At 44.5% G+C, this 22656-nt stretch overlaps 1 protein-coding gene across 1 annotated transcript in view; it reads right to left on the reverse strand.

The window, feature by feature from the left end:
• The window catches only part of LOC147171788 (protein lifeguard 1), a 51145-nt gene extending 30544 nt beyond the window's left edge, over nucleotides 1-20601 (reverse strand). Inside the window, exons 1-2 of the mRNA XM_086077392.1 lie at nucleotides 20541-20601; nucleotides 19398-19518 (exon numbers count right to left, since the gene is read on the reverse strand). Coding sequence (XP_085933518.1) covers nucleotides 19398-19499 — 102 coding nt within the window. The 5' untranslated portion in view covers nucleotides 19500-19518; nucleotides 20541-20601. The remainder of the gene's footprint in view (nucleotides 1-19397; nucleotides 19519-20540) is intronic.
• Between the last annotated feature and the right edge of the window lie 2055 nt (nucleotides 20602-22656).

A 22656-nucleotide genomic window follows, 5' to 3' on the forward strand; every position in this document is an offset into this window, starting at 1 on the left:
GCGCACTGAGACATCTTACGGCAGCGATACACTGTAAATAAAACAACAAGCCAAAAAGAACGCTGTAAAAAAAAAAAAACACGCTGTACAACATCCGCGAAACAGCGAGGCCGCGAAAGATGAATCCGTGAGAAACGACCCACCAAGCATTTTTCTGTTTAAAAAACGTCTAAATTCCATTTAATTCCATCTAGGCTAAAAATTGTCTACAAATGGTCTAAAAATGAAAGTCTAAGCTTAGACATCTAATAGACGTCTACGTCTAGACCCCTCGTCTATTTTTAGACGTTTAGATAACCACTAAAAGAAGTCTATTTATGGACGTCTAAAGTTAGACGTTTTCTAGACGTTTATTTTTATAACAATTGTATACGCCTCGTCTAATCTTAGACGTTAAATAACCGCTAATAGACGTCTATTCATAGACGTCTAAATTCAGACGTTTGCTAGACATTCACTTTTATACCAAATTTAAACTCCATTAGATGTCGTATAGATGTCTGTTAAACATATTATTCACAACAAACCAATATTAAAGGAAATTAAAGTTATCAAAATTGAATGTTAAATCAAAAAGGGACCACATTTATTCTGTAATCCTTACCTTGATGTAGTTCCAAGGACAATTCACATCACGTGTTTTTGGAACTTTATTAGGTTTCAGTAACACTAATGTCATGCTTATTTTACCACTGGATATAAATACATCTCTTAATGTTAACACAACCCAAACTATCTTACTTAAATCTAAATCAATACATTGTTTTTCAAACATTATCTAACCATCACAAACATTTAAATGTGAAGATATATTTTTAATTTCTTCACACATTTTTAAACATATTGCAATGAAAAAAACAAAAAAACAAAACAACATTACCAATATAATATATAACACTTGTTTTGTTTTGAAATTGGGGTGGAAAAGTGGCTTAAAGTCTACAAAATTACAAAAATATTTTTTTAAACCAAACGCAGAAGAAGGAAAAAAATACACCAATTTCTAATTTTCCAGGACACAATGTCAAATCCAGAGTCTTTATGGGCAACTGTACACTCAGCTTTGATTTATCCCCAAGAGTTGAGGCTCTTTAACCCATCCAAAGGGTCTCCACAACTACTATCTGAAACTCTAAGACAAACAGATATAAAAATAACAGAATAACTTTAATCACTCACTTTAATGACCATTTTTAAAATAAATTAGTTTAATCCTTTTAAATACCTTTCTTTTCACAGTCATGGCACAGTTGTACAATCTCTTCCTAGTTCTTGAAGAATGAAATAAATGTTAGCTGAAATTTTTAAACATTTTCCAATTATAAGTCTTTGCCTTATTACAAAAAGTATGTAGCATTCTGCCTGTTCGTTTGGAAATGTTATAGTTTGATTTGGTTGTACATAATAAAGTAACATCTGTCTTTTTTTAAGTAAATCTTTGGTCTTGTTTTGGCCTGTCTGGGACGTTTCTGGGTGGAGACTCAAAAATTTCTTTCCAGCCAAGCCACAGAGGCAAACGACGATCAGTGGCATATGCAAATTTCGTTGTGCAAACGCACGCTCCTGATTGGTTGGCTGCTTTCACGCTCGTTCCTGTTGCATGCTTCCTTGAGCGTCAGTTTGTATGTTGTCTTTACAAAAAGCAAAGGAAAAACTTTTGACCATACCTTTAAAGTTGTATTCAAGGATCTTTTGTGGCTGCGTCTTCCGGGTGGATCATCTTAACAATTGGGTCTCGATCCCGTCAAACTATTATGTACCTTCAGCGCATGTGCAAAAAGTAATTACCCTCCATACCATCGGTGGCGGTAGTTATTCCTAAAGGCAACCGGCAAACTCTTTACAGGGGCGGGATTCCCCGTGCTGTTTCAGCACTGCCACCTGCCGGTCGGGAGCAGCCAGGAGTCGACAGGGTACGGGATACGCGGAACGAGAAGGGGACGTACTTGATCCAGCGCCCGTTTTCGCTTCACTCGCTGGCCGCCGCGTTTACCCCGGCGCCGCTGTCAACACCGGTATGTGTTGTTTACGTTTTTTTGTTTGTTTTTTTTAAAGAAAAAACCCTGATGCAAATGCAGCCACAAGTGTATAGTTTCTGACAAACCCACTTTTATTTGGCTAAGGTGTCATTTAGTACCTTTATTTTCACTTTAAGCGAGGAGAAGTCGGACTTGGGCGCCTATCTTCTCCATGTTAATTTCGCCGCCTTTCTTTCTTCATTTTCGATAAATCATAAATTTTCAACCTGCTCTCATTTGGTCATTTTTCATCCGATTAAAAAACTGAGAACATGCTCGCGTTCCCCAAACCCTTGCCGTTCTAACGAGCCACTTCTGGAATCTGCATCTTCAACCATTAAGTCGTGAGAGGCTTTTGTTCGAGGTGTGCGTATCCTATACAAAATCAATGGAATGTGGGTGCGTGACGTCTCGCAACAAGTTAAAATCAAATGTGCGTGCGTGAATGTGCATGTTTCTTAAAGGGGCAGTAAGATACTTTTCGTTGATGTTGATTATGGTTAACTTGCACATTTCTTGACCGATTTCAAACGTTTAAATTTGAAACTGTTCAGCTCATTCAAATGTTTTTAAAAAATAACATTAAAAAATAAATAAATTTTTTATATTATTATTATTTTTTTAAGGCAATGGAATGGACTGCCATTTAAATAGTGTTTTTTTTTTTTTGCTATACTGCCTGGTCTCTCACTTCTGCATAGCAACTGCCTCAGCCAATCATCTCTCTTACTGTTGAGCTCAACTCACCCCCTTTTTTTCTTGGTGAACTCAAGGCTTGGCCTATGTACGGGCGGCCATCTTGGCCAATTGATTAGGTACGCCCAGGATTCTCGCCACTCCGCTCGCCCAGGGCGGCGGCCATCTTGGCCAATTAATTACGTACACCAAGGATTCTCTCCCCTCCGCTCACCCAGGGCGGCGGCCATCTTGGCCAATTAATTAGGTACACCAAGGATTCTCTCCCCTCCGCTCGCGCAGGGCGGTTGCCATCTTGGCCAATTGATTAGGTATGCCCAGAATTCTTGCCACTCCGCCCACCCAGGGCGGCGGCCATCTTGGCCAATTGTATAGGTATGTCAAGGATTCTCTCCCCCTCACCCACCCGGGTCGGTGACCATCTTGGCCAATTTATTAGGTACGCCCAGGATTCTCGCCACTCCGCTCGGCCAGGGCGGCGGCCATCTTGGTCAATTGATTAGGTACGCCCAGAATTCTCGCCACTCCGCTCGCCCAGGGCGGCGGCCATATTGGCCAATTTATTAGGTACGCCCAGAATGCTCGCCACTCCGCTCGCCCAGGGCGGCGGCCATCTTGGCCAATTGATTAGGTACGCCCAGGATTCTCGCCACTCCGCTCGCCCAGGGCGGCGGCCATCTTGGCCAATTGATTAGGTACGCCCAGAATTCTTGCCCAGGGCGGCGGCCATCTTGGCCAATTGATTAGGTATGCCCAGGATTCTCGCCACTCCGCTCGCCCAGGGCGGCGGCCATCTTGGCCAATTTATTAGGTACGCCAAGGACTCTCTCCCCCTCGCCCACCTGGGTCGGCGCCCATCTTGGCCATTTGACTACTACTAAAATTACTACAACTACAAGTACTACTACAAGTACTACTACAAGTACTACTAATACTACTACTTCTACGAGTACAAATACTACTACTATACTACTACTACTACTATTGCTACAAGTATTGCGTATTTCCACCTTGCAAGAGTCAGCAGGCCCATTCAAAATTTCCGCGGAAATTTTTCTAGTTATAAATTATAATTGTGAAGAAGTAAGAGTTGTGCATTTTAGACATGGTTTCAATTGAAGTGTATTGTATTGTGTCAAATGGAGATCACTGATTGGCTATTTAGCTAGAAAATGCAAATCATTCCTCCGGGCGAGCTTCGCTGGCCGATGACGTCACGTCAACGGCATTACACCTCATGAAAGTTTTGAGCAAGATTGTGTCCACCTAATGAATTTCACTTAATGACACCGTCACGTCACTGTGGGTTACACTGAAAAATATGACCTCCCAGCAATGTGCCTTGTGCCTCACAATGATTACACTTGTTTGACACCGTGTTGCAGTATGACACAAAACAGGTTGTGATAATTTGCAGCAAGTTAATGTATATCGTGTTTGCCACACTATACACTGTCGCTGCCTTATGCGGTGTGGAAGAGTTTCTATGTCGTGGCTAGGCTCCATGTATGGCGTATATATTTATTTCCCCCTGTTTGGCGATTAATGCAGCCAGTTTACCACTTCCTCCTCGTTGCATATCACATGAACATCGTACTTGTCATGATGCCACAGCGATCCAGCGAATGAATTGAATAAATATCCGACTATTTATTGTGATGCATGCAATAAGATTTATTGCAATAGTGATTATATCCTTTGTCGTGAATATTTTTCAACTAACGAATATCATCTTCTCACTGGCATGGCATGGCGCTCACGAGACAATGAAAAACAGTGAACGCTTTTATTATTGTATGCAGATGATCTCACTTACCCGCTTTCAACTCACAGAATGCAGGCAAGTCATTCTTCCCTTGTCTGATGCACGGTGTCACGGCAAAATTAAATCACCACGTAGCAACAAACTAGAAATCACCACCAATAAACAATAAAAACAACTGGACCACTAACTAACGGAATAATTTCAAACACCATTTCAATCCCCAAAGCATTGCTGGGAGCGCCTCCAAGCTCCCAACGACCCTACACAGGCACACAGTTTCACATTTACAAGGGAGTCCGCACTTTGGTCAGTGACACACTTCTGCCTCTCTTGCTGGTAACCTATCCATAAAATAAAAAATAGCACAAAATACCACTTTTTCTTCCTTGTCGTTTTCTTTTTCTTCGTCGTCTTCTCTTGGCAGATTACCTTATATGGGTGCTGAGCAAAAAATCTGCACATTCACTCTTTATTGAAAGACAGAAATAAAATTACTTGCTCAAACGTCTCAACCTAGACTGCAGCTGCTGTTAATAGAAAGCGTAACTAATTGCCCCTCTTCGGCGCCGGTGCCTGAGTGCGGGGGGCCCCCGGGGGCTGGGGGGCTGCCGGTTGGTCGGGGGGGTTGCGGCTTTGTTGGAGAGGGGGGGGGTGCTGAGGGTTTGGGGGCGGCTGGGGCTGGGTTGGGGTGGATGGCGGGGGTGGATGGGGGTCGTGGGGGGAGCGGGGGCTTTGGACCGATGGGGTGCCTGGTGGACCTGCAGTGCCCCGTCCTGCTGCGTTGGGTTGGGGGCGTGGGCCGGGTTGGGGTGGGGGGCGCTCCTGCTCCTGGGTTTGCTCTCCGGCCGGTGGCCCTGGCGGGGCCCGGGGGTTGTCCTTTGGCGCTGCCGCGGCCTGGGGGACCCTGAGGTGTTGCACTTGCTCTGTCCTGGCAGGGGTCGACGGCTCCCCTCTTTGGTGGAGATTTTCATGCATGCCAGATACACCACACCAGCATCTATCGAAACTCAGACACAATCCGCTTCCTCCTCAGGTCAATGAATCGGTGGAGGCTGGTTTCTGTGGATCTCACTTTGCTTCGTTTGTCCTTCCTTCCTTTCCTCAGTCTCTCCTTTGGTCTCTTGAGGTCTCCCTGATTTTTGGGATTTGTTGGAATTTAGATGTTTCTGGGGTTGGTGAAGAATTCTGGTTGGTGGCCCGGTTTGTGGTGTCTGGCCGGTGCTGGATTTCACTTTCCTTTGTTTTCTTTGGTCCCCTCGGGTCTCCTGACGGCAGTATGGGATTTTTTCTAATAGGTTTTTGGTGAGCTAACGAATACACACACACTCGCACGCACGCACATACACATACTCACCCACATACAAAAATAAAAATAAAATAAATAAAAATAAATAAATAAACAATGATGATGACATTACCGAATGAACAATACTGAACTCTTTTAGAAAAAAATAATAATAATAAAAGAAAAAAAAAGAAAGCGTAACTAATTGGAGTGTAAAAATAAAAAAAATACCAAATTGGCTTGGCTTGACACAGTCACGTCACATGGTGGCGACCGTTAATGTTGACGTGGAACCTTTGTCTCTCACAATTAACTTTACTGAAATTTTTATATAATTTTTTTAATGAAATAGGGAAAAAAATTACTCAGCCAGGTTACTTGAAGGGAAACAAAACGTAACAACTGGATTTGGATTTGATGTCTAATGCAGCCAATCACAGCGATTCTCACCATCATCAATTTAAATAAAAATCAAAATGACAGAAAAATCTCTTAATACTTTTAATCCAACCATTTTAATCAAAATCACTACTTTTATTACTTTATGTTTGTTCCCGCATGCATCATGAATGTTTTGAGCAAGAGTGTGTCAATTTAATGCATTTCACTTAATACAACCGTGACTGTGGACCGTGCAACAAACAATGACATCCCAACCAAACTGAACTCAGCTCAAAATTTAAATTGAATTCAGCTCAAAATTGAAACTGAACTCAGCCAGGAAGGCAGAACTCATTATGATCAGTAGATCCATTCATAGACCTGCAACCAAACAAGAATACATAATAATAATAATAATAATAACAACAACAACAACAGACTGTATACAGTATTGTTAAAAATAGTGAAAGCTAAATTGATTGTATAATCTTGGTTAATTTGTTATATTGTGTGTGTGACAGCCTGTCAAGGCCAAAATAAGCACTGAACTCAAGACAGCCATAAAGCTAGAACTCAGCATAATGGCAATGCAGTAGATCCTCACACAAAACTACATAACCAAGACTAATTCAAGTAAGAAAGAAAATAATAAATCATGAAAAAATATTATTATTATTGCTAAACTGAGTGAAAGCTAAGTTTATGACATTATATTAATTTTGTTTCATTATACTCTGTGTGACAGTTTGTGACTCATCAACATGGAACTAAAATGGGATAATGACCGCCCCGCTCCGGTGGACATCCTGGCACCTCGGGCGGGCCCCAGTATCCGGGGGGCGAGCCCTATCGCCCCGCCGGGCTGGTCCCATATGCCCGCCGGGATCCCGGTGGGGTGGATGGGGGTTTGGTGGGCGGAGAAATAATGGAGATATAGCAATTAAAGAGGGAGTCATACTTGAGACTTAATGGAGATAATTTTGAGATCTAACTTCAAGGAAAAAAATAGCAGAAGGAGAAATAAGTGAGACTATGTGAGACAAATGTTGAGAATCTCATCTCAGTCTCATTTTATTCTGTCTTTTGTCTCAAATGTTTCTCATTTGTTTCTCCTAAAATTCACTAGGAGAAATAAGGGAGACATTGCAATTATAGAGGGGAGTCAAACTTACTGGAGAGTCCTTAGAAATCTCCAAGGAGAAAATGAGCAATACTGAGATCCTATTGAGCAAAATCTTAGATTTTTTTTTTATTGCTCAAGCTTATATTTAAAATCAAGATCAAAGGCAAATGTATTAAATTAATTGCCAAAGATAAAAATCAAGGACATTTTTGCTTGAAATATAGTTTTGAAAGCTTAAATTGTAGTTGCAATTAGTTGTTTTTTAAAAGCATTTTTGTTATTTTATTTTGTTAATGATGTCAGGGCCCCCGCTTCTTCCCCATGAGCCCTGCCCATTTGTTCCCTGTTTGTGTGTATGTGTGCATGACAAAATCACACTGCTGGGCGAGGTGGAGGAGACACAGCTGGAGCAGGAGCCAGGTGCATGTAATCACAATCAGCAGCCTACAAAAGCCAGCCTTGGACTTCACTTCAGCGCCAGATTAACTCTAACTGTCACACACTCAGTTGCAGCCAGTTTATTGCCTTCCTTTGAGTAGAACTTTATTCTAATTACCACTCTTTGTCTAGATTTCCTGCACCTGCCGAAGCTGTACCTTTGTCAGCCTGCCGAAGCTGGATCGCCTGCTCCCTACCCGGACTCGACCCCCCCTTGGTTCTCCCGCTCACATCAGTCCACTAATTAAAAGACTCGCAAGTGACTCTGTTTGCCTCCCGTGTCTGCACTTGGGTTCTCATCCCATGCCTTCGAACCCTAACAGTTTTGAATCTGGCCAAAAATGGACCCCGCCGATACGGACCCCGTTCGCCACGCTCAAAACGCACAAGGAGTTCTATTAGAACAGCACGACCAATACCTTAATCTCCTCCTTGGCAAGGTAAAAGAGTTCTCTGAATCACTCGCCTCCATTCAGAACCAGCTAGCAGCACTGCAAGTAGCCAGACAGCACACCTCCTCACTGATGCACGCACCTGCTTCCGCCTCACCGTCGTAAGTCATTAGAGAGCCCTTCGTGCCTCCTTCCACTCGCTACAACAGAGACCCGGGGTCTTGCCGGCCTTTTCTGGTGCAAGCACACACTTATAGTTCGGACAGAGCTAAAATAGCTTACCTGATCGGCTGTCTTGGGCGTCAGCTGAGTGGGAGCGTCAATCAGTGTGTTCAAATTATTCCAACTTCACGGAGGAAATGCACAAAATATTCTATCACCCAGTACGCGGAAAAGAGGCAGCCAAAAGACTAATGTCGCTACGTCAAGGCCCCCGTAGCGTGGCGGTATTCTCAGTTGAATTCCAAACCCTTGCCGCCGAGAGTGGGTTCAACAACGAGGCGCTTCAAGAAGTATTCCTCCGCGCTCTCAATGAGTCCCTAAAAGACGAGTTGGCCTCCCGAGACGAACCATCAAATCTTGACCGACTTGTCGACTTAGCCATAAAGATTGATTGTTGTCTTAGAGAGCGTCAGAGACAGCGACGATCAGCCCTGCCAACTAGGCCCAACTCTCCTCCGCGCGCGCAACCCAGTCAGCCAATTCAGCTCCCGACTTGAGTCTCGCCCGCCTCAGACGCTACAGAACCCATGCAATTAGGAAGCGCCAAGCTTTCATTTGAGGAGAAGACGTGGAGATATAGTAATCGCCTATGCCTGTACTGTGGGCAAGGCGGTCACTTTATCCGTGCATGTCCCGTCAGGCCAGCAAAAGAGCAGGCTCACCAATAACAAGGGAGGTATTGGTGAGCCAAACGCATAGCCCCTCCTCACGACTCCAACTCGCTGCTACGCTGTTCCACAATGACCAGTCCAGGGCGCAGTGTGCGCTAATCGACTGCGGGGCTGATGAGAATTTCGCCGATCGCAGCCTAGTCAAGCAAATGGGAATAGAGACTCTCCTATTGGCTACACCTTTCAAGACTACAGCCCGAAATGGTCAGTTACTGCTACAGAAGACAATGCCAGTCTCTCTCCAGCTCTCAGGCAACCACCGGGAAGTCATATGTTTTTGATTGCCCTCAGTCGCCCTTGGTACTTGGATTACCCTGGCTAAAAATCCACAACCCACGGTGCCAAGGCTTACTGCATGGAGTGTTTTTTGTCATAGCCATTGTTTGCAGTCAGCCATAGCGCCGGCCCGTTGTGTCAAGGAACTGGACCTTCCAGACCTCATCTCTGTACCTGAATGCTATCATGACCTTGGACAAGTCTTTTTCTAGGGATCGTGCCATGGCCCTACCCCCTCACCAGCCTGTGACTGTGCTATTGAGTTCCTGCCAGGAGCCACTCTCCCAAAAGGACGACTCTACAACATCTCACTGCCAGAGAGAGAAGCTATGGAGAAGTACATCACCGAATCCCTGGCTGCAGGTATTATCCGCCCGTCCTCCTCCCCTGTTGGTGCAGGTTTTTTCTTTGTGAGTAAGAAAGATAAGTCCTTAAGACCTTGTATAGACTATCAAGGGCTGAATAACATAACAATAAAAAATAAATACCCCATCCCCTTGATCAAGTTAGCATTCGCACCTCTCTATGGTGCTGGTATCTTTTCCAACCTCGATCTGCGCAACGCCTATCACCTCGTCCGAATCAGAGAAGGTGATGAATGGAAAACAGCACACCACTAGGGCACTACGAGTACCTGTTCATGCCATTTGGGTTGACAAACGCCCCCGCCGTTTTCCAGGCCCTGGTCAATGATGTCCTCCGAGACATGATTGACAAGTTTGTGTTTGTGTATTTCGATGACATTTAGATTTTTTCACAGTCCCTGTCCGACCATGTGAGGCATACGCGGCTGGTGCTCCAAAGGCTCTTGGAGAACAGGCTTTTTGTCAAGGCCGAAAAGTGCGAATTCCATGTCCCCAAAACCACGTTCCTGCGTCTTGGCCGTTCCCTGGGTCTCTTGGGGGGTGCTGCGTTGCAGGGCTTTCCCTGGTGTCGGGGGCGGCGCCGTTCCGGCGCGGTCCGTCGCTCTGGGCCCGGCGACGCGGTTCGGGGCCTGTGGGCCGCCGGGGTGCCCGGTGGTTCCCTCTCCCCTCCCCCTTCCTCCCCCTTGCTGCCTCTCCCTCCTCGCCTCTCCCCGCCCGTCCTCCGCCTCCCTGTCCCTTCTCCCTCGTCACCCTTCCTCCTCCTCTCCCCCTCTCTCTGCGGCCCTGCCGCTGCCCCCTGCCCTTCTTGTCGTCTCCTTCCCCCCTCCCCGGTACGCCTTCCTTCCCCTCCCCTGGGCCGGGGGCTCCATCCATGGCCCGGGTCTCGGTGCTACGGGGGCCGGCGGGGGTGGCTGGGGTTTGATGTCGTGCCCGCCCCGCTCCAGTGGGCGTCCTGGCACCTCGGGCGGGACCCAGTATCCGGGGGGCGAGCCCTATCGCCCCGCCGGACGGGTCCCATATGCCCGCCGGGGTCCCGGTGGGGTGGGTGAGGGCTTGGTGGGCCGGTGCGCCTCCTGCCCCCTATATTATAGACATATAGGGCATATAACACACTTTGGGGTAGGGTGGAAACACCGTCTTCACCCTACAACTCCCCTCCAATTTTAATACACCACACAACTTGGGGGGGGGGCTTGTGGGGGTGCCATCGGTTGGGGGCCGCAGTATAGAGCAGTGCTGCGGTCCCCTGTCCGTGTCCCCGCCCCCCCCCCCCCCGCCCTATCTATTTTTTTTTAATGCACCACATACACTCAGTAACATGCTTGGGAGGCGGGTGGATCGGAGCGTGGGAATATCATTTCCATCGGCTCCGGTTCACCTGCTCCTAATTTTAATGCACCACACACACACACTTGTATATACACTGGGTGGGGTCACATTCACGGTTTAGGGGTAGAGTTCGCCAGTCGGCGAGCTGGCGGACTCAGTAACAGGGGTTAACTTTCACAAAGAACGCTGGGGTGACGACCGGGGCCTTCCCCCGCTGGGCCTGGGGTTCGGGGGTGTCGGCCGCCCTCCGGTGCCCCCATCTCTCCCCCTTCTGCCCCCGGTGTTCCGTCTCTCCACACGGCGGGGGGTGGGGTGGGCGCGGCTGCCCTCTCCGCTCCGCTGTCCGGCCCCTCTTCGGCGCCGGTGCCTGGGTGCGGGTGGTCCCGGTGGGCTGGGGGTCGGGGGTTGGGGGGCTGCCGGTTGGTCGGGGGGGGGGGGGGGGCTTTGTTGGGGGGGGGGGCGGTGGTGGGGGTTGCGGGGTGGGGGGTGCTGGGGGTGGGGGGGTGTCTGGGGGATTGGGGACCTGGGGGCGGCTGGGGCTGGGTTGGGTGGCGGGGGTGGATGGGGGCGGGGGGTCGTGGGGGGTGCGGGGGTTGGGGGCCGGTGGGGTGCCTGGCGGGCCTGCAGTGCCCCGTCCTGCTGCGTTGGGTCGGGGGCGCGGGCCGTGTTGGGGCGGGGGGCGCTCCTGCTCCTGGGTTTGCTCTCCGGCCGGTGGCCCTGGCTGCCGCGGCCTGGGAGGCCCTGAGGTGTTGTGCTTGCTTTGTTCCGGCGGGGGTCGACGGCTCCCCTCTTTGGTGGAGATTTTCATGCATGCCAGACCCACCACACCAGCATCTACCGAAACTCAGACACAATCTGTTTCCTCCTCAGGTCATTGAATCGGTGGAGGCTGGTGTCTGTGGATCTCACGCGGCTTCGTCTGTCCTTCCTTCCTTTTCTCGGTCTCTCCTTCGGTCTCTTGAGGCCTCCCTGATTTTTGGATTTGTTGGGGTCTGGATGTTTCTTGGGTTGGGGAGGAGTTCTGGTGGGGGGTGTCAGGTCGGTGCTGGATTTTACCTTCCTTGGTTTTCTTTGGTCCCCTCGGGTCTCCTGACGGCGGTGTTCGGTTTAGGTGAACGGTATGAGATTTTTTCTAATAGGTTTTTTGGTGAGCTAACAAATACACGCACGCACACACGCACGCACGCACATACACATTCTCACCCACACACACACACACAAAAAAAATATATATATATATATATAAAAAAAATAAAGAGCAATGATGATGACATTTCCGAATGAACAATACTGAGCTCTTAAAGAAAAAAAAAAAAAAAAAGAATCTCCCATTGAAGGTTGAGTCCAAGAAGCTGTCTCCTCGATTCATGGGCACATATGACATCGAGCGCATAATTAATCCGTGCGCCATCCGCCTCAAGTTGCCCGCCACTCTGCGTGTCCATCCAACATTCCATGTTTCTCAGATCAAGGCGCACTCTACCAGCCCGTTGTCCCCACCCTTGCCTGCGCCTCCCCCGCCGCGGATGGTGAATGGGGACCCTGCTTACACCGTGAGCTGCCTTCTGGATGTTCGCAGCAGGGACCGTGGCCTCCAGTATCTGGTGGACTGGACTGGTTACGGCCCGGAGGAGCGCACTTGGGTCCCTCGTTTCATCCTGGACAGTTCCCTCATCAAGGACTTCAACCGTCGTCGGGCGCCGATTGGCGCCCCTAGGAGGGGCCCCAACTTCCTCCCCATGAGCCCTGCCCATTTGTTCCCTGTTTTTGTGTATGTGTGCATGAGAAAATCACAACTTAAATAAGTTATATTCATGCACTTAAGCACTCATGTCCCGTTTCAGTGCAGTTGGTTAGCTTACTAGCATATATTAGCAACACAGCACACCTTGCTTTCATTGCTAATAGATAATTAGCAATTTAGCTTCAATGTTTAGGATGATTCGGAATAATTTCTTCAGTCAAACCACCTCTAAAGACCACGTATGCTAAGCTACAGGAGTGAAAAATGTGATACACATTCTTAGGCGGTGGGCCGAGGCAACGTATCTGCTTTAGTTTTTGAGATCAATGATCCCTGGTGAGGGAAGACCTGGATCGTTTATGTTTTGAAGTAAATTTTTTCCTGAATCAGATTTTGTTTGTTGGCACTCATAATTATTGCACATTTTCCCAAAATCAAATTGTAAATTTCATTAAATGTGCAGGCAACGCTGCAGACTACTATGTCAGTAGAACCAATAGCATGCAACGCTAAAAATCACGTGATGTTATTCAGCCAATCTCAGACGTCGATATACAACAGCTGTTGGTCACAACAGCTGCTGAGCTGTGCATGGTCAACACGACGAAACATTACACAAAATATGTGCGAAAGGCACAGCTTCTACGTTTGCAGATGAGTATACTATTTTTGGAAAACACTAGTGATGCTATGTATATGTTGTATAAAGTTCGGCGATGTAAACGCATCAACTATTAGCATGTATGTTAGCATATGTGTTGTTTACAAGTCTTGCTCAAGCACTTGTGAAGCTCGAGACCTAAAACTATATTTCTTTGTCGCTGAATATTCGTCTCTAATCATTATTACGCTATTCATCACGCATGGTGTGGGAGGGTAAACAAAAAACAAAAGTTGGTGGAAGTTATGTGGGTTTAAATGGCAGATGACCATGCACCTTCAGGTAGTGAAGGGCTTGATAAGCCACGCACTCACGGTGACAAGTTGACGTTACGGTTTAGTTTATTAAGGGTATTTTATTGATCTTAGAGAAATGTAAATGGCCATAGAGGGAGAGATCGGGGGAGGAACGTATATGATCTAAAAATATGATCCTTTGTGGTTGATCAACAAAATGAAAAACAAACAAACAAAAAAACTACCATGGAACTTTGTTGGACATAAATAATTGTCCAATGTAATTACACAACCTAGGGTTTGTATTTTATCCATCTTAGTAGCATATCAATGAACTAACTATTAATTATATTAAATGAACAACAACAACTTGAATTAGTCATCTTCAAATGACCTATTGACACAGATGGTGCATTGGCACAAGTTTGTACATGGCAGCTGATTCAGTTTGCAGGTGCATCTCCCCTTAACATAGTTTGTTTTCTTACAAGAGCAATACACCAGCTCGAGTATTGGCTCTGGAGCTGGATCGAGTGATCATCCAGTCCATTCATTCCACATCGCAGCAGACCTGTCCCGGACTACGAACACTGCGGCAATGGTGAAGAAGGCCCAGGCAGCGGCTCCACTTCCTGAGAGTTCTCAGGAGGGAGAACCTCAACACCCCTTCTACCGCTCCTGCGTAAAGTCTGCTGACCTACACCATCACAGTGTGGTACCCCAGTTGTATTGAGGCGGAGAGGAAGAGGTTGCAGATAATATAAAAGGACAGCAGAGAAGATCATCGGCTGTTCTCTGCCCTTTCTTCTGAACATCTGCCACTCCCGCTGCCTCAGTAGAGCTCAGAACATTATTAAGGACTCTTTTTACCCAGGTCACCATCTCTTTGACCTGTTACCCTCGGGCAGGCGTTACAGGTCACTAAAATCAAGAACGAACAGATTCAGAAACAGTTTTTACCAAAGAGCTGTTCAACTCATACACATCTTGATCATTTAAATGACAAACATTTATTATGCACTTTACACTACTGGGTACTTTATTATCACAAAGTGTAATATTTTTTTAATCAATACCCTTTTAATCTGTATATACTATTATTCATTCCATACTGTGTGTTGATAATTGTTTTAATGTTGCATTAGGGAGCAACACAATCTCGTATCTTAATGTTACAATGACAATAAAGGCTTCTATTTTATTTGATTGTATCCATCCATCTTCTCAGGGGCAGGAACAGGCTTACATTCAAGGCTGCTTCTGTGGACTGCAGCCTGATAGTTGGGAAACTAAATGTGTGTATGCAAGGAGTCTATCTGAAATAAGTGCTTTTTTCCTTATTTTCTGAGCTCATTTTATGTTTGGATGTTGGCAAAGTGCATGTAGCAGTTTCTGTGATAGCTGCTGTTGGCTGGAAATGCAGCAGATTCCTGAAATTTAACTCCTACACATAACTTATAATGGGACAATTCTTGAACATACATATTAGTCAAACCTAATTTTAATTTCCAGTCTCTAGGCAAACATAAGCTATTCACATAACATGTAACAATCTTTTTTTTTTAAGATTATGCAATTGGTCTGTCCACAGAAACACAGAATTTATACAGCAGTCCATTTCTGTGTTGTTAGCTAGAAAACAGTTTCAACAAATGTGGGCGTGTAATTGCTTAGCTAATTTTTGTGACATTATGCAGACTATTAGGAATTATTTTTTTCCTTGTTTGTTCAAGCGGAAAAAACAACACTTTGGAGATCAAATGTGGGAAGTCTGTCATATTTATTATGTGCAAAGTTCGCATTAACATTTAGACATTAATGTTAGAGAAGCCTTAAGTTTTAAGAAGCATGACTTTTCAAAATAAGTGACAATAAGGACTATTCCCAGTCAAGTTTAAAGACGAACTTCAACGACGTTAACGCATTTTACCTTTCTGAAAGTGACTGATGTACAAAAGTGTTTTTTAGCAATAAATGTGTCGATGTGTGTAGTGATATTTAGACTTAAGGTATAAACTACAACAGTGCTTTAAACATTACAGGTTGTCAAGGCGCTATCTAAACCCGGAAAAACAAACCAAGAGGGCGCATTTTGAAGTGTGCCATTGTATGTATGACGGACCCCGAGCATAGCTGCCCGCTCAGTTCGCCGGAGCCGCTAACCTACAAAAAGTTACCGATCAATACAAAATTTGCAAGAGATAAGAGTGCCAATATTTTTTGTTTTATTTGTTGATAAATGAAGCTGATATTAACAAAAAAATGAAGTCCTTCCTCGTTGGGGATCGTTCAAATGCACAAAATCGGCCCTCGGCCCACCGCCTATCTGTTTGTTGTATTTTAATGCACATTTTATCAACCTGAAACACTGCCACTTTTGGATTCCTACTCACAACCACAGACTCAAAAGCACTGCTGTTGGCAAGTCGAGATTCTTCTTCTACGCGGTGTGTGTCTGTCTGGTTAGAAACATGGCGCGCCACCTGGTGGTGTAACTGAAACAGCGATCCATCGATCCATCTTAGATATTATTCATTCATTTGCTATTTGTTTTATTAAATTGAAGCAAAACTCTGGTCAGATGGAAAAAGATTGTCTCGACAGCACCTAACTAAATATTATGGCATTAAAAGAATAACTACTGAGGAAAATTCTAGATAACCACAAACAGCAATGTCTGTGTCAAATAGACAAGACCAAAATGTATATGAAGCTATAAAATATCAAACGTAAAACAAAAGGGAAATAATTTACTTACTCTTGAATCACAACAGAAATTGTTGACTGCTGTTTACCTTTGAAGAACTTCTCACCGGCACGTGACATGCACATACTTTGCACATTTAAGTACGAAAAATACAAAATCTAAATGTTTGAGCAGAAACTATTGATTGGACCTGAAAACAAAAGCAATAGTATTTGTAGTAGTGTAAAACAAACTAACTAACCAGGAATGCAATTACAAAAAACAACGACACTCCTCCAGAAGAAGTTAAAAGTGAAATTATATCACACGGCAAATAATTGATGATCTTTTTCTGAATTAGGTTAAACTGTATTTTTATGATATGCAATAAAATAGTACATTTCTGATTCAGGAGAGCCATCCACATTTGGTTGTTTCCCCAGAAACAAGTGTTGTTTTTGAGAAAAAGATGAGACACAGGAGCAACACGCCTTAGTCTCAGTTTGGTATCATCTAAAACTCCAAAGGAGACTAATTTGAGATTAAGTGCATGGCATTGCTGCTGAGAAAAAGATGAGGCACAGGAGCAACATGCCTTAGTTTGCAACACACAGTTTGGTCTCACACCAATTTCATTGTTGTCAAGGAGAAGTAATTGAGACATGTTTGAGATCTCAAACATGTCTCATTTGTCCATTTTGTTTCCTCTGGGAAGTCGTACTTCAAAGAAATGGGAGGTAAGTCGAGCAGGGATCAAGTGGAAAACACCAATTTTGCTTGGCTAAATACGGCTTAAACAATCGGCCATTTATTATTATTATTATTTTCTCCTTAAAACGTTATCACCGTAGAAAAGCGAAGTTTGTTTGTCTGTGAAAGTACCCTGAATGGACCATTTTGCTTGCGTAGCTTTCGTAACTAGAAAAGGTGTGTAAAGTATCTTATTCTGGGTATTCTGTTACCCCAGTTGGAGTTAACTGTAAAACTAAACACATGACGATAAGAATTATATCCATTGAACATTTAAACACAAAATATGCTTTGTTTTTAAAACATTGCTAGCCTTGCTCTAATGCTAAAAGCAAAGGGAGGACCCCATTCAGTTAGCATCGACTTCGGGAATGTTTTTCCTTCAAATAACAAATATTCACACACAAATGCTGTGGGAACACATACCAACAGGCATTAAAGAAACAACTAACACAAACAAAACGAACAAACTACAAACTACACTAGGTTTCCTATGTATCACATTGTAAGCAGGCTTCGCTGAGGGGGCAGTCAGAAATGTAAAGGGGGCATTATATGTACACATCATGCGCCAGAACTTTTTTCTACCTGTGCTTATAGTAAAACAGTTTTTTTTTTATTGAATTGGGGTGTTAGCTATGTGTCCAGCCCCAACGTAGAGCAAACAAGTATTGGCATTGTAAAAGGTTGTATTGAAAAATAAAATACAGACATAAAAAAACACTATTTTCTTTAAGCATATTTTTTTGTATTATGTCTTTTGCTTTGAGCGCTAGAACGCCGGCATTGTAAAAGGTTGCATTGAAAAACAAAATACAGACATTAAGGAAACAACTAACACAAACAAAACTAACAAACTACAAACTACACTAGGTTGCCTATGTATGAAATTCGTTCCATCACATGATGCCTCAATTCTAATAGTTGCTAGTCCAGCAAAACTAAATACCAAATGAAATACAGTCGAGGTTTGTGGCTGAGTAACATATTAGCAAGAGGCTAATAAATAGCCGATAGCCGACTGTCACTCTCATAATGCACTCATAGAAAATGGCCTACCTGTTCCGTTTCTCCTCTCCTTTCCTTTTTCTAAACTGGGCACCTGATGGCTTCCTTTCAGTTGTACTTTTGATCCATCATCTTCATTTAATTAAGTCCCAACATCATAGCCAGCTAACACCGTCTGTTCACCGTTCACAATCAACCGGAGTCACGTGACGTAAACAAGGTTGTCTATCCATCACCCCCTCCCCCTCTTCAGTCGTAAATTGACAACCTGCCCGCTCCCCCCTCCCACTTGCTTCCGCAGCAAGTTGACGTTATGATGAGGGTGCAACCGTACCTACTCTATATCTCAACACGGAAATGTGCGGTAGAAGAAAACTACCAAGATTTTTTTGTTTTTGTTTGAGTGCCCGTGTGCCTTCACATGGGCTAAACCGGGAAATGAGGGAATTGATGAGGTGAGGTCGGCAGTGGAAGGCGCAATCATGTGCCAACTGTTCAGGCTCGTTTTCACCCTGTTTGAACAATATGGCCCACATTTTTTTTTATATCAACAACAATAGTAACAAGTTAGCATAGCCTATACTGTACTTGTCAACAGTTGACGGTAGCCAAAATTAACAGATACATGAGCATTAATATAACTGTATAGAAGCCGCGTAGGACTAAAGTGTCTGTCGAAGAAGGACGCATAAAACTGCCAGTGCCAGTCTTCTTCTTTCTTATTTCAGGCAGAACTGCCAGTCTTTATGATTTCGCGGGCGTATATGCATGTCTGTTTCCGCTTCCGCATTGCCGCAATTTGACAGGAAGTGCTTTTCAATTGAAAACTGCTTGGTTACGTTAACTTGAATTCACTCCATATTCTCTTTGTTTGGAAATAATAACAAAATATGCTTATATTTTATTTAACTAGAATGAATGGTTTTCATTACCAAACATTTTTGTTTACATTTTAATTAAATAATTGCCACAAAACTATAAACACAATTATATTGAATACTTTTGATCTACTAAGTTAATTAAAATCTACTTGGCCGAAGATTTCGTTTTTACAGTGCATTGAAAAGGAATTGGGTGGAGGGGAGATCATTTTATGCATTAAATATATATTTTTAAATAATCGGCACATAAATCCCCCCAAAAAAATTCTGCCAAAAATTGGTATCGGCATCGGCCTAAAAAAATGCTTATCGGTTGGACCCTACCGGAAACTACCAGAGAGGGGCAGAGGTGTGAGTATCATAAATACATATTATAGCAAGTTCTACAAAGAAACTGTTAGGACATACATAAAAGGCAGATATAGAAATGAGTTTTCCTCGAGAGCAAAAAATAAAAAAAATTAACTCACCTGATAGGTCTGTCCTGTATATGAATTCTGCTCGCAGTCAGGATTATAGGGCAGAGGTGAAGGTCCATATCTGTCATTTATGTTACTATTAGCCTCATCCATTCTTGTCAAAGTTAACTGACTTTTGGCCAACAGAAACACACAAGAACATAGAAGGTCAATATTTTGACATAAACTTATTATTATTTAAAATAGTTATTTTCATCAGTGATTTTCCTTTGGCAAATGAGCCAGCGTCAGAATGGAGAAAAAAGTTATAGTAGTTTCAAATTAAGGCAATATGTAACCAATAAGAGCCATGCAAATATAATATTCTCAATTTAATTATTATTTTTTATAGGCTATGTGCAGTATATTTGATAGCCACATGGGTGGATAATTTAGCACAAACACTGTGCAAAGACACTAAAACCATCACTTCCTTTTTTACATACAGAGGGATCAGTATTACCTTTATTATCATTATTATTATTTCATTAAAACCTGCTTTAAAATGGTCTTAATGACATTTACCTTCCACTTCATAAGTACACTTACATAATCCATTGAGATCCAAAATAAGAGCTGTATTAAATTTGTCTGGGAAAGGGAAGTACTCATTCAACAATGCAAGTGCATTACACAAATAAGTTCATCATTATTGGGAAAAACATTAGAAACACATTTAATATAATGCACTGCAGTTCTTCACCAATGCATTACATAACATAATCACAATACTAAACACATTAATGCTGTTTAGCAAAGGCTATCAAAACGGAGCCTTTTTATGTAAGTGGGTGGTGTACCACTGTACCTAATGAATTGTCAAGACTCAAGAAAGTGAAAGCAGAACATTTTTGATATCACCATTGTAACTAATCCAACTGCATTGATGTCACTACTTACAATACAAAATCCTTTCAGAAGTGATCTCTGTTAACATTGTATGTGCATTTTTAAAATGAAGATGTGGGAAGTACATGTGTTTAAGTGCCGTAGCGTTCTCTTACATAGTATTGGATACAACAAAATGTTACAACTGCTCAAATGACCCCCTTCACTTTTCAAGCCTTCAAAAACAAACAAACACACAAACAAAGAAAACACTTGACTGTGGTCTTTTTACTTAAATCAATGAATGGCGGTTAAAACGAGTCTTACCTCTGACTGTGGTAGTGGCAATTTTAGTCGTCTCTGCTCTTCCTGTGTTGTCAGCATACCTCAGGCCAAAGTCTACCTGCTATCTGCACGTTTTCACAGAGCTAGGACAGATGTAGGCGGAAAATATGTGCAGTATCTCCCTCATTAGGCTGAATAGGATATTCAGATGAAGTTCTTAATTAAAATGCCATTGAAATAACTAGTGTGGCATTTTGTCAGTGGACATCACCTTTTCTTTCTCTAATCCCTATCTGCGGATTTTCCAAATAGCTTGCAGAACCCTAACACATAGGCCTACTGTACTGTAATCTTTTTCTTTCTTTCTCTCTTTATTTTTTTTTAAAGGTGCATATTTTGGGTTAGCATATTTGGTGCTATCCAGTGAAAGTACATTCCAAAACCTACATAAAACGATTACAGAAAATCTCCTTCCAGAGGTGTGGACTCGAGTCATGTGACTTTGGCTCGAGTCAGACTCGAGTCATGACGGAGCGCCTGTGACTGTCCGCCACTCCCCGACTGGGGCATGCTGCCATCTGGCTGAGAGTAGCAGCTCACGTAAGCGTGCGCTGCTCGCTCTTCGTATCCGTGGAGACGAGCGCCGTCTAAACTGTTTTCACACAGCCCCACATAAATTCCCCCTGTAATGCGACACTTTCACAAACTGCTCACCTGCCGTATGGACTCATTCCTTTTTCCCCGTTGTTGGTGCCAAGGGTGCACACTCGACACAGTGTGCATAAGCAACCCTATTTATTGAATGTTGGGATGGTGGAAAAGTTGCCTGTGGCAGCCATCCTAGGATGGGACTTACCAGTTTTCTTGGATGTGTTGTTGGGTTCAGAGCCCAAAGACATTGATTGTGGTATGGGTTTATCGGGGCATGTGATCACTCATAGTCAGGCCCGAGCTGGGGTGCCGTCAATCCCAGGTAAAGCCAATGCGATTGATCCAGATTTTCTCTCAACACTGGACATTTGTTTGGGAGGGGCACAAAGGGCCCAAGAAAGTCGCATCGCCAGTGGCGTTTTGAAAAGGGGCCAAAAACTCAGGAGCCAGATTGGAAGAAGGGACCCCCTATAGTATGGGAGAATATCGGTTAACTGCGAGGCGGAGACGCACAGAGTATAAATGCTGCAAAACGCGTCTGCGCCAGACTAGAGGGCACCAGTACATTTTAGTGATCCGTAATTATGCCACCCGGTACCCTGAGGCTTTTCCATTGCGCACTGTTACTGCTCCGGCTGTGCTGCGGTGTCTTGTCCAGCTGTTTTCCACAGTTGGTGTTCCGGATGAGATCATTATGGACAAAGGGACCAACTTCACCTCCAGACTCCTGCAGCTTTTCCATAAACAGGTCAGGATTTCAGCGATCAAGACCACCCCGTACCACCCTCAGACGGATGGCTTGGCGCTTCAATCAAACCCTAAAAAAGTGGCCAACAACTGCTTTTCGTGTACCGGGAAATCCCTCAAGCGTCCACTGGATTCTCTCCGTTTGAGCTGCTGTATGGCTGGGAGGTCCAAGGCCCGTTGGACCTTCTACTCAAAAACTGGGGGGCTCCTGCAACCGGCACCAGCGACCGCAGCATCCTGCAGTTCGTGTTGGAGATGAGGGACCGGCTGGCCAAGTACCGAGGCGAGGCAGAGGTCAACCTGCACAATGCCCATCAGACCCAGAAGGCGTGGTACGACCAGCAGGCCAGGCAACGTCAATTCCAACCCGGCCAGAAGGTCCTGCTTCTGCTGTCCTTCGCCAGCAAGTTGCTTGCCAAGTGCACAGTCCTCAGGAAGATGGGCCCTTGTGACGTATGAGATCCACCACCCTGACATAAAGAAGCAGAAACAGATCTATCACGTCAACCTGCTGAAGGAGTGGAAGGAGACTCTGGACCGGTTCCGGTGCCATCACTGCTGGTGACAGAGGTGGACAGCGATATGGAGGAGGAGTCTACCCTAGCGGACCTCAACCAGTCTGCTGAGCCTGCACTTGTCCAGTCCAGCCAGCTGAGCCAGGTGTTCAAGTCTCCAAGCTTTTTGCTTCAAACCCGTTGAACATATCATCCGCCTGAAGGACGAGGGGCCGATTCGCCATCGGGTCTACCGTGTGCCCCAA

Source organism: Leptonotus elevatus, chromosome 6, assembly GCF_054856555.1.
Source record: "Leptonotus elevatus isolate MCC_2025b chromosome 6, RoL_Lele_1.0, whole genome shotgun sequence".
Lineage (NCBI taxonomy): Eukaryota > Metazoa > Chordata > Actinopteri > Syngnathiformes > Syngnathidae > Leptonotus > Leptonotus elevatus.